At 34.7% G+C, this 14,011-nt stretch overlaps 1 protein-coding gene across 1 annotated transcript in view; it reads left to right on the top strand.

Annotated features, from left to right (window-relative positions):
- Positions 1-13,303, top strand: part of LOC136624941 (T-cell surface glycoprotein CD4-like) — a 39,752-nt gene extending 26,449 nt beyond the window's left edge. Inside the window, exons 8-10 of the mRNA XM_066598874.1 lie at positions 11,086-11,210; positions 12,698-12,765; positions 12,845-13,303. Of these exons, the coding sequence (XP_066454971.1) occupies positions 11,086-11,210; positions 12,698-12,765; positions 12,845-12,878 (227 nt within the window). The 3' untranslated portion in view covers positions 12,879-13,303. The remainder of the gene's footprint in view (positions 1-11,085; positions 11,211-12,697; positions 12,766-12,844) is intronic.
- The last annotated feature ends 708 nt before the right edge of the window (positions 13,304-14,011 follow it).

Raw genomic sequence — 14,011 nt, 5'->3', positions numbered from 1 at the left:
TCCCTATATACAAGAATATAACTACTATGATACTGCCCCCTATGTACAAGAATATAACTACTATAATACTGCCCCCTATGTACAAGAATATAACTACAATAATACTGCCTCCTATGTGCAAGAATATAACTACTATAATACTGCTTCCCTATGTACAAGAATATAACTACTATAATACTGCCCCCTATGTGCAAGAATATAACTACTATAATACTGCCCCCTATGTGCAAGAATATAACTACTATAATACTGCCCCCTATGTGTAAGAATATAACTACTATAATACTGCCTCTTATGTACCAGAATATAACTACTATAATACTGCTCCCTATGTACAGGAATATAACTACTATAATACTGTCCTCTATGTACAAGAATATAACTACTATAATACTGCCCTCTATGTACAAGAATATAACTACTATAATACTGCCCTCTATGTACAAGAATTTAACTACTATAATACTGCCTCTTATGTACCAGAATATAACTACTATAATACTGCCCCCTATGTACAAGAATATAACTACTATAATACTGTCCTCTATGTACAAGAATATAACTACTATAATACTGCTCCCTATGTACAAGAATATAACTACTATAATACTGCCCCCTATGTACAATAATATAACTACTATAATACTGCCCTCTATGTACAAGAATATAACTACTATAATACTGCTCCCTATGTACAAGAATATAACTACTATAATACTGCCTCCTATGTGCAAGAATATAACTACTATAATACTGCTTCCCTATATACAAGAATATAACTACTATAATACTGCCCCCTATGTGCAAGAATATAACTATTATAATACTGCTCCTATGTACACGAATATAACTACTATAATACTGCCCCCTATGTGCAAGAATATGACTACTATAATACTGCTTCCCTATATACAAGAATATAACTACTATAATACTGCCCCCTATGTGCAAGAATATAACTACTATAATACTGCTCCTATGTACAAGAATATAACTACTCTAATACTGCCCCCTATGTGCAAGAATATAACTACTATAATACTGCTTCCCTATGTACAAGAATATAACTATTATAATACTGCCCCCTATGAACAAGAATATAACTACTATAATACTGCCCCCTATGTACAAGAATATAACTACTATAATACTGCTCCCTATGTACAAGAATATAACTACTATAATACTGTCCTCTATGTACAAGAATATAACTACTATAATACTGCCCTCTATGTACAAGAATATAACTACTATAATACTGCTACTATGTACAAGAATATAACTACTATAATACTGCCCTCTATGTACAAGAATTTAACTACTATAATACTGCTACTATGTACAAGAATATAGCTACTATAATACTGCCCTCTATGTACAAGAATTTAACTACTATAATACTGCCTCTTATGTACCAGAATATAACTACTATAATACTGCCCCCTATGTACAAGAATATAACTACTATAATACTGTCCTCTATGTACAAGAATATAACTACTATAATACTGCTCCCTATGTACAAGAATATAACTACTATAATACTGCCCCCTATGTACAAGAATATAACTACTATAATACTGCCCTCTATGTACAAGAATATAACTACTATAATACTGCTCCCTATGTACAAGAATATAACTACTATAATACTGCCTCCTATGTGCAAGAATATAACTACTATAATACTGCTTCCCTATATACAAGAATATAACTAGTATAATACTGCCCCCTATGTGCAAGAATATAACTATTATAATACTGCTCCTATGTACACTAATATAACTACTATAATACTGCCCCCTATGTGCAAGAATATAACTACTATAATACTGCTTCCCTATATACAAGAATATAACTACTATAATACTGCCCCCTATGTGCAAGAATATAACTACTATAATACTGCTCCTATGTACAAGAATATAACTACTCTAATACTGCCCCCTATGTGCAAGAATATAACTACTATAATACTGCCCCCTATGTGTAAGAATATAACTACTATAATACTGCCCTTCATGTACAAGAATATAACTACTATAATACTGCCTCTTATGTACAAGAATATAACTACTATAATACTGCCTCTTATGTACCAGAATATAACTACTATAATACTGCTCCCTTTGTACAAGAATATAACTACTATAATACTGTCCTCTATGTACAAGAATATAACTACTATAATACTGCCCTCTATGTACAAAAATATAACTACTATAATACTGCCTCCTATGTACAAGAATATAACTACTATAATACTGCTCCTATATACAAGAAAATAACTACTATAATACTGCCCCTATGTACAAGAATATAACTACTATAATACTGCTCCTATGTACAAGAATATAACTACTATAATACTGCTCCTATGTACAAGAATATAACTACTATAATACTGCCCCCTATATACAAGAATATAACCACTATAATACTGCCCTCTATGTACAAGAATATAACTACTTTAATACTGCCCCTATGTACAAGAATATAACTACTATATTACTGCTACTATGTACAAGAATATAACTACTATAGTACTGCCTCCTATGTACAAGAATATAACTACTATAATACTGCTCCTATGTACAAGAATATAACTACTATACTACTGCCCCTATGTACAAGAATATAACTACTATAATACTGCCCCCTATGTACAAGAATATAACTACTGTAATACTGCCCCCTATGTACAAGAATATAACTACTATAATACTGCCCCTATGTACAAGAATATAACTACTATAATACTGCCCCTATGTACAATAATATAACTACTATAATACTGCCCTCTATGTACAAGAATATAACTACTATAATACTGCTCCCTATGTACAAGAATATAACTACTATAATACTGCCTCCTATGTGCAAGAATATAACTACTATAATACTGCTTCCCTATATGCAAGAATATAACTACTATAATACTGCCCCCTATGTGCAAGAATATAACTATTATAATACTGCTCCTATGTACACGAATATAACTACTATAATACTGCCCCCTATGTGCAAGAATATGACTACTATAATACTGCTTCCCTATATACAAGAATATAACTACTATAATACTGCCCCCTATGTGCAAGAATATAACTACTATAATACTGCTCCTATGTACAAGAATATAACTACTCTAATACTGCCCCCTATGTGCAAGAATATAACTACTATAATACTGCTTCCCTATGTACAAGAATATAACTACTATAATACTGCCCCCTATGTACAAGAATATAACTACTATAATACTGCCCCCTATGTGCAAGAATATAACTACTATAATACTGCCCCTATGTGTAAGAATATAACTACTATAATACTGCCTCTTTTGTACCAGAATATAACTACTATAATACTGCTCCCTATGTACAAGAATATAACTACTATAATACTGTCCTCTATGTACAAGAATATAACTACTATAATACTGCCCTCTATGTACAAGAATATAACTACTATAATACTGCTACTATGTACAAGAATATAACTACTATAATACTGCCTCTTTTGTACCAGAATATAACTACTATAATACTGCTCCCTATGTACAAGAATATAACTACTATAATACTGTCCTCTATGTACAAGAATATAACTACTATAATACTGCCCTCTATGTACAAGAATATAACTACTATAATACTGCTACTATGTACAAGAATATAACTACTATAATACTGCCCCTATGTACAAGAATATAACTACTATAATACTGCCCTCTATGTACAAGAATATAACTACTTTAATACTGCCCCTATGTACAAGAATATAACTACTATATTACTGCTACTATGTACAAGAATATAACTACTATAATACTGCCCCCTATGTACAAGAATATAACTGCTATAATACTGCCCCTATGTACAAGAATATAACTACTATAATACTGCTACTATGTACAAGAATATAACTACTATAATACTGCCCCCTATGTACAAGAATATAACTACTGTAATACTGCCCCCTATGTACAAGAATATAACTACTATAATACTGCCCCTATGTACAAGAATATAACTACTATAATACTGCCCCTATGTACAAGAATATAACTACTATAATACTGCCCCTATGTACAAGAATATAACTACTATAATACTGCTACTATGTACAAGAATATAACTACTATAATACTGCCTCTTTTGTACCAGAATATAACTACTATAATACTGCTCCCTATGTACAAGAATATAACTACTATAATACTGCTCCCTATGTACAGGAATATAACTACTATAATACTGCTCCCTATGTACAGGAATATAACTACTATAATACTGCTCCCTATGTACAGGAATATAACTACTATAATACTGCTCCCTATGTACAGGAATATAACTACTATAATACTGCCCCCTATGTACAAGAATATAACTACTATATTACTGCTACTATGTACAAGAATATAACTACTATAATACTGCCCCCTATGTACAAGAATATAACTGCTATAATACTGCCCCTATGTACAAGAATATAACTACTATAATACTGCTACTATGTACAAGAATATAACTACTATAATACTGCCCCCTATGTACAAGAATATAACTACTGTAATACTGCCCCCTATGTACAAGAATATAACTACTATAATACTGCCCCCTATGTACAAGAATATAACTACTGTAATACTGCCCCCTATGTACAAGAATATAACTACTATAATACTGCCCCTATGTACAAGAATATAACTACTATAATACTGCCCCTATGTACAATAATATAACTACTATAATACTGCCCTCTATGTACAAGAATATAACTGCTATAATACTGCTCCCTATGTACAAGAATATAACTACTATAATACTGCCTCCTATGTGCAAGAATATAACTACTATAATACTGCTTCCCTATATACAAGAATATAACTACTATAATACTGCCCCCTATGTGCAAGAATATAACTATTATAATACTGCTCCTATGTACACGAATATAACTACTATAATACTGCCCCCTATGTGCAAGAATATGACTACTATAATACTGCTTCCCTATATACAAGAATATAACTACTATAATACTGCCCCCTATGTGCAAGAATATAACTACTATAATACTGCTCCTATGTACAAGAATATAACTACTCTAATACTGCCCCCTATGTGCAAGAATATAACTACTATAATACTGCTTCCCTATGTACAAGAATATAACTACTATAATACTGCCCCCTATGTACAAGAATATAACTACTATAATACTGCCCCCTATGTGCAAGAATATAACTACTATAATACTGCCCCTATGTGTAAGAATATAACTACTATAATACTGCCTCTTTTGTACCAGAATATAACTACTATAATACTGCTCCCTATGTACAAGAATATAACTACTATAATACTGTCCTCTATGTACAAGAATATAACTACTATAATACTGCCCTCTATGTACAAGAATATAACTACTATAATACTGCTACTATGTACAAGAATATAACTACTATAATACTGCCTCTTTTGTACCAGAATATAACTACTATAATACTGCTCCCTATGTACAAGAATATAACTACTATAATACTGTCCTCTATGTACAAGAATATAACTACTATAATACTGCCCTCTATGTACAAGAATATAACTACTATAATACTGCTACTATGTACAAGAATATAACTACTATAATACTGCCCCTATGTACAAGAATATAACTACTATAATACTGCCCTCTATGTACAAGAATATAACTACTTTAATACTGCCCCTATGTACAAGAATATAACTACTATATTACTGCTACTATGTACAAGAATATAACTACTATAATACTGCCCCCTATGTACAAGAATATAACTGCTATAATACTGCCCCTATGTACAAGAATATAACTACTATAATACTGCTACTATGTACAAGAATATAACTACTATAATACTGCCCCCTATGTACAAGAATATAACTACTGTAATACTGCCCCCTATGTACAAGAATATAACTACTATAATACTGCCCCTATGTGCAAGAATATAACTACTATAATACTGCCCCTATGTACAAGAATATAACTACTATAATACTGCCCCTATGTACAAGAATATAACTACTATAATACTGCTACTATGTACAAGAATATAACTACTATAATACTGCCTCTTTTGTACCAGAATATAACTACTATAATACTGCTCCCTATGTACAAGAATATAACTACTATAATACTGCTCCCTATGTACAGGAATATAACTACTATAATACTGCTCCCTATGTACAGGAATATAACTACTATAATACTGCTCCCTATGTACAGGAATATAACTACTATAATACTGCTCCCTATGTACAGGAATATAACTACTATAATACTGCTCCCTATGTACAGGAATATAACTACTATAATACTGCCCCCTATGTACAAGAATATAACTACTATATTACTGCTACTATGTACAAGAATATAACTACTATAATACTGCCCCCTATGTACAAGAATATAACTGCTATAATACTGCCCCTATGTACAAGAATATAACTACTATAATACTGCTACTATGTACAAGAATATAACTACTATAATACTGCCCCCTATGTACAAGAATATAACTACTGTAATACTGCCCCCTATGTACAAGAATATAACTACTATAATACTGCCCCTATGTACAAGAATATAACTACTATAATACTGCCCCTATGTACAAGAATATAACTACTATAATACTGCCCCTATGTACAAGAATATAACTACTATAATACTGCTACTATGTACAAGAATATAACTACTATAATACTGCCCCCTATGTACAAGAATATAACTACTATAATACTGCCCCTATGTACAAGAATATAACTACTATACTACTGCCCCCTATGTACAAGAATATAACTACTATAATACTGCCCCTATATACAAGAATATAACTACTATAATAATACTGCACCTATGTACAAGAATATAACTACTATAATACTGCCCTCTATGTACAAGAATATAACTACTATAATACTGCTCCCAATGTACAAGAATATAACTACTATAATACTGCCCCCTGTGTACAAGAATATAACTACTATAATACTGCCTCCTATGTACAGGAATATAACTACTATAATACTGCCCACTATATACAGGAATATAACTACTATAATACTGCGCTATATATATAATAATATAAATACTATAATACTGCCTCCTATGTACAGGAATATAACTACTATAATACTGCTCCCTATGTACAGGAATATAACTACTATAATACTGCTCCCTATGTACAGGAATATAACTACTATAATACTGCTCCCTATGTACAGGAATATAACTACTATAATACTGCTCCCTATGTACAGGAATATAACTACTATAATACTGCTCCCTATGTACAGGAATATAACTACTATAATACTGCTCCCTATGTACAAGAATATACCTACTATAATACTGCCCCTATGTACAAGAATAAAACTACTATAATACTGCCCCCTATGTACAAGAATATAACTTCTGTAATACTGCTCCCTATGTACAGGAATATAACTACTATAATACTGCTCCCTATGTACAGGAATATAACTACTCTAATACTGCTCCCTATGTACAAGAATATAACTACTATAATACTGCCCCCTATGTACAAGAATATAACTACTATAATACTGCCCCTATGTACAAGAATATAACTACTATACTACTGCCCCCTATGTACAAGAATATAACTACTATAATACTGCCCCTATATACAAGAATATAACTACTATAATAATACTGCACCTATGTACAAGAATATAACTACTATAATACTGCCCTCTATGTACAAGAATATAACTACTATAATACTGCTCCCAATGTACAAGAATATAACTACTATAATACTGCCCCCTGTGTACAAGAATATAACTACTATAATACTGCCTCCTATGTACAGGAATATAACTACTATAATACTGCCCACTATATACAGGAATATAACTACTATAATACTGCGCTATATATATAATAATATAAATACTATAATACTGCCTCCTATGTACAGGAATATAACTACTATAATACTGCTCCCTATGTACAGGAATATAACTACTATAATACTGCTCCCTATGTACAGGAATATAACTACTATAATACTGCTCCCTATGTACAGGAATATAACTACTATAATACTGCTCCCTATGTACAAGAATATACCTACTATAATACTGCCCCAATGTACAAGAATAAAACTACTATAATACTGCCCCCTATGTACAAGAATATAACTTCTGTAATACTGCTCCCTATGTACAGGAATATAACTACTATAATACTGCCCCTATGTACAAGAATATAACTACTATAATACTGCCCTCTATGTACAAGAATATAACTACTATAATACTGCTCCCAATGTACAAGAATATAACTACTATAATACTGCCCCCTGTGTACAAGAATATAACTACTATAATACTGCCTCCTATGTACAGGAATATAACTACTATAATACTGCCCACTATATACAGGAATATAACTACTATAATACTGCGCTATATATATAATAATATAAATACTATAATACTGCCCCTATGTACAAGAATATAACTACTATAATACTGCCCCTATGTACAAGAATATAACTACTATAATACTGCCCCTATGTACAAGAATATAACTACTATAATACTGCTACTATGTACAAGAATATAACTACTATAATACTGCCCCCTATGTACAAGAATATAACTACTATAATACTGCCCCTATGTACAAGAATATAACTACTATACTACTGCCCCCTATGTACAAGAATATAACTACTATAATACTGCCCCTATATACAAGAATATAACTACTATAATAATACTGCACCTATGTACAAGAATATAACTACTATAATACTGCCCTCTATGTACAAGAATATAACTACTATAATACTGCTCCCAATGTACAAGAATATAACTACTATAATACTGCCCCCTGTGTACAAGAATATAACTACTATAATACTGCCTCCTATGTACAGGAATATAACTACTATAATACTGCCCACTATATACAGGAATATAACTACTATAATACTGCGCTATATATATAATAATATAAATACTATAATACTGCCTCCTATGTACAGGAATATAACTACTATAATACTGCTCCCTATGTACAGGAATATAACTACTATAATACTGCTCCCTATGTACAGGAATATAACTACTATAATACTGCTCCCTATGTACAGGAATATAACTACTATAATACTGCTCCCTATGTACAGGAATATAACTACTATAATACTGCTCCCTATGTACAAGAATATACCTACTATAATACTGCCCCTATGTACAAGAATGAAACTACTATAATACTGCCCCCTATGTACAAGAATATAACTTCTGTAATACTGCTCCCTATGTACAGGAATATAACTACTATAATACTGCTCCCTATGTACAGGAATATAACTACTATAATACTGCTCCCTATGTACAAGAATATAACTACTATAATACTGCCCCCTATGTACAAGAATATAACTACTATAATACTGCCCCTATGTACAAGAATATAACTACTATACTACTGCCCCCTATGTACAAGAATATAACTACTATAATACTGCCCCTATATACAAGAATATAACTACTATAATAATACTGCACCTATGTACAAGAATATAACTACTATAATACTGCCCTCTATGTACAAGAATATAACTACTATAATACTGCTCCCAATGTACAAGAATATAACTACTATAATACTGCCCCCTGTGTACAAGAATATAACTACTATAATACTGCCTCCTATGTACAGGAATATAACTACTATAATACTGCCCACTATATACAGGAATATAACTACTATAATACTGCGCTATATATATAATAATATAAATACTATAATACTGCCTCCTATGTACAGGAATATAACTACTATAATACTGCTCCCTATGTACAGGAATATAACTACTATAATACTGCTCCCTATGTACAGGAATATAACTACTATAATACTGCTCCCTATGTACAGGAATATAACTACTATAATACTGCTCCCTATGTACAAGAATATACCTACTATAATACTGCCCCTATGTACAAGAATAAAACTACTATAATACTGCCCCCTATGTACAAGAATATAACTTCTGTAATACTGCTCCCTATGTACAGGAATATAACTACTATAATACTGCCCCTATGTACAAGAATATAACTACTATAATACTGCCCTCTATGTACAAGAATATAACTACTATAATACTGCTCCCAATGTACAAGAATATAACTACTATAATACTGCCCCCTGTGTACAAGAATATAACTACTATAATACTGCCTCCTATGTACAGGAATATAACTACTATAATACTGCCCACTATATACAGGAATATAACTACTATAATACTGCGCTATATATATAATAATATAAATACTATAATACTGCCTCCTATGTACAGGAATATAACTACTATAATACTGCTCCCTATGTACAGGAATATAACTACTATAATACTGCTCCCTATGTACAGGAATATAACTACTATAATACTGCTCCCTATGTACAGGAATATAACTACTATAATACTGCTCCCTATATACAAGAATATAACTACTATAATACTGTCCCTATGTACAAGAATATAACTACTATAATACTGTCCCTATGCAGGGACATACAGTAATATAAATATAGTAGCTAAATGCTACATAGGAGGTGACTTACAGCAGTAACTGTATATACTCTATTATATTAAGTGTTATAGAATTAGTCATTTGTACTTTTTGCCATATAGTGCTGTAGAATCTCTTGGTGCTACGTAAATGCCCTTTTTATATGCAGTGACTGTTATTTCTTGAGTTTGTTATTAGCACAGATGTAGTATTTCAGAATAATCCGTCTCCTATTATCCCATTGAGCTTACCATCTAGCACACCAATTTGCACCAGAGCAAAACTAAATGGAATGGAGAAAACTCACATCATCTTCTTATTACCTGTGTGAGAATTGAACCTGTAGCCTCCATACCAATAACAGCGCCATCTAGCTATCACCATAGGCATTACCATTTAGCCAGAACTTTGAAAAAGCAGTGACTTTCATAATTTCTGGTGAGATATATATATATTTTTGTATTTTCTACAGCAGTGAAGCCAGATCTCCTGGACCCATCTAGCTCCCTGTTCTGGGTGATGGTTGGAGTGGGAATCTTCATACTTCTACTAACGGTGGTCTTCATAACACTTGTGATTGCTTGGAAAAGAAGGGTGGTAAGTAATGCGAAAATCATTTCTTTTGGGTACATAAAACTTTATTTGCTTCTAATTGGGGTGAATGAACAGTTCCCCAAGCCCCTTCAATAAGAGAAGTGACTTCACTATGCCTATCACAGTGATGTCACTTGGGGGACATGTAGGTCCTGGGGCCCCTGAAGATGCCTTATGGGACAGTTTATTTTGATCCTGAGCCTCTAATTTAGACTTTTCTGATTAGCTGATGTCCCCAGTAATGCTCACATTTTTTAGGACCACCCACATTGATTTGCATGACCCCACCCTAATTGAAGTCCATTGCAAAAAAAAATAGGATGGTTGGTTCCAATATCTTCCCTTCACTCAGATGTGACACAGACTGGTTGCTAAATCTGTAACTATCCCATTGTATCCATAGCAACCCCTCTGTCTTAGATTATTCCGCTTCCAAAAATGAGAAAGAAAAGACCATAGCGGAGATTTATTTAACTATCTAAAAGTAAAACTCTCTTGATTGCCCATAGCAACCAATCACAGCGCAGAATAGGGGGAGGCAGAGGCGTAACTTAGTGTTGGGCCCCAATGCAAAATCTGTAACAGGTCCTTCCAGTTATAATGCTTCACTCATAGCACTGGTCTGTATAGGCAAGAGAGAATTTATGGGCTTCCTAGGACTCTAGGGCCCATGAGCAACTGCATCCATTATAGTTACTCCTGCGGGGGAAGGTGACAATTGGGCCATTGGGCTACACTGGGTGGAAAAAAAGTGGTAACTTGAGAAGCGTTGGTACCTGCCCAGATGACTTGCAGCAATTTTAACGAAAAAATGTCACTAATGATGTTTATAAGTGGAACTGCTCTAATGAAGACTTATACTCAGGATTAGTTATCAGTCATTGATGGGTGGGGGTCCGCCACTTGGGATCCCCACCAATCAGATGATTGAAGAGGCCATGGCACTCGGGTGATTGCTGTGGCTTCTTCTCAGGCATTGGATGTCACATTCATTCGTCACGTGGCCTGAGAGCAGCTCAGTCCCCTTCAGGTGAAAGGGACTGAGCTGCTATACCAGGCACCGCCACAAGACGGTGCAGTGCCTGAAGTGACCGTGGAGTCCACCTGACCGCTACTGTCACTTCAATCAGCTGATTGATGGGGATCCAGATGGGAGGACCCCACTAATCAACTATTGATGACCCATTCTGAGGACAGATCATCAATCATTTACTCATTTGCTCCTCTAGTATGACTGCACTTATTATGGGTGGTATTATTTATATTTACACCCTACAATATGTACACTCCCCAATCAAGGGACATTTTAACTCTACCCTGAATAGGACTTACCTCTAAACAACCCTAGGACGGCCATTTTTCTGCAGATTTGTATAAGCCCCCCCTCCTTTGCAGTCCGTTTTTTGTGACAGTCTTGTATAACATAGGATTGTTGGGATATGGGCATTATGTTCCTATCTTGTGCTGATCCTTGCTGCTTGACTTTGCAGAGGCGGGCACGGCACAGGGCATGGCTGCTAGAGAACCTACACCAGCAGAGAAGATGTGAGTGTAAAGGGTAAGTCCACAGCTATACGTATAGATGGCGCTCCTTTACTCGTCTCTTACATTCTCATGTCCAATCTCGTCTCTTGCAGATTTTCACCCCAGCGGCTCAAGGAGAACATCTGATTATGTCTGAGGTCCCGTAGACCACGTTGTACAGATCTCGCCTTCACTTGCAGAGCATTTCACCATCCCTTGATGGAAGTCTGCAGAGGATCGCTTATAACTAATGTTTGTGGAATTTGGTTGGATTGTCCTACCCATCCTAAGGACTACAACGTGACACAACACTGCTTGCTGCAACTCCAGCCGAATGTCGGCCATGGGACTTATACAGACACAAAACAATGCTAATGTATCCCGGACGGCTGGGTGCAGCAGAGCATCGCTCCACATAACTGCTCTGCAGACTGTTACATTGTATTGCTCTGCAGATTGTTACATTGTATCACCTTGCATGTATTACTGATACTTCGAGAAGGATGACACGTCCTGCAGAATATCTTAGTGAGTATAATATCCGCCGTGTTGCCAGTTATTAAACACCTTTATCTTCCTGTCTGTGGTCCTTATAATATATTAGCTGATAGTTAAAGAAAAGATGGACAGATGTAAGAAAAAGTAAGTGAATCCTCTGGGATTCCCTGGATTTCTGCATTGGTTACTAATACAGGGAAGACACATTTAGGCTTTATTCACACAAGCGTATATCGGCCGCCGTTCTCACGGCTGATGTACGCTACCATCCGATGCATTGGATTCTAATGCATCACATCAGATGGGCGTATTCCTGTGGCGTAAAAGCGTCTGGCTGGCCAATATAGCGCTGGGCACTTTTACGCTGGTCAGGAAAGATAGTCCTGGAACTGTCTTCCTGGCCGGAATACGTCGGCAGCTGCATAGACTCCTATGGGAGCCAATGACAGTGGCCAGAGAAGAGAGGTGGGAGAGCATGACTGCTAAACTCCTTCCCCCTTCTCTCCTCCTCTCCGTTCCTTGCCTGCTGTTTGCAATGGGAGGGGTGGTACAGGGGGTGGAGCTGATTGCAAAACTCCTGCCCCACCCCCTCATATTGATGGCTGTGGAAAAGGGGTGGAGAGTGGGCAGAAGCTTAGCACCCGACTCCTCCCCTTACCGAGAGTCGGCGAGGGGGAGGGAAGGGGGAGACAGCTTAGCAGAGCTAAACTGTCTTCCCCTGCACAACGGCCTTGCGGGCTCGGCGTATATCAGCCAGGCTCGGGCCATCTGAATCAAATATT

The sequence above is a fragment of the Eleutherodactylus coqui genome, chromosome 4 (genome assembly GCF_035609145.1).
Source record: "Eleutherodactylus coqui strain aEleCoq1 chromosome 4, aEleCoq1.hap1, whole genome shotgun sequence".
NCBI lineage: Eukaryota > Metazoa > Chordata > Amphibia > Anura > Eleutherodactylidae > Eleutherodactylus > Eleutherodactylus coqui.
The sequence above is the reverse complement of the archived record's forward strand: the minus strand, read 5'-3'. Positions and strand labels throughout refer to the sequence as shown.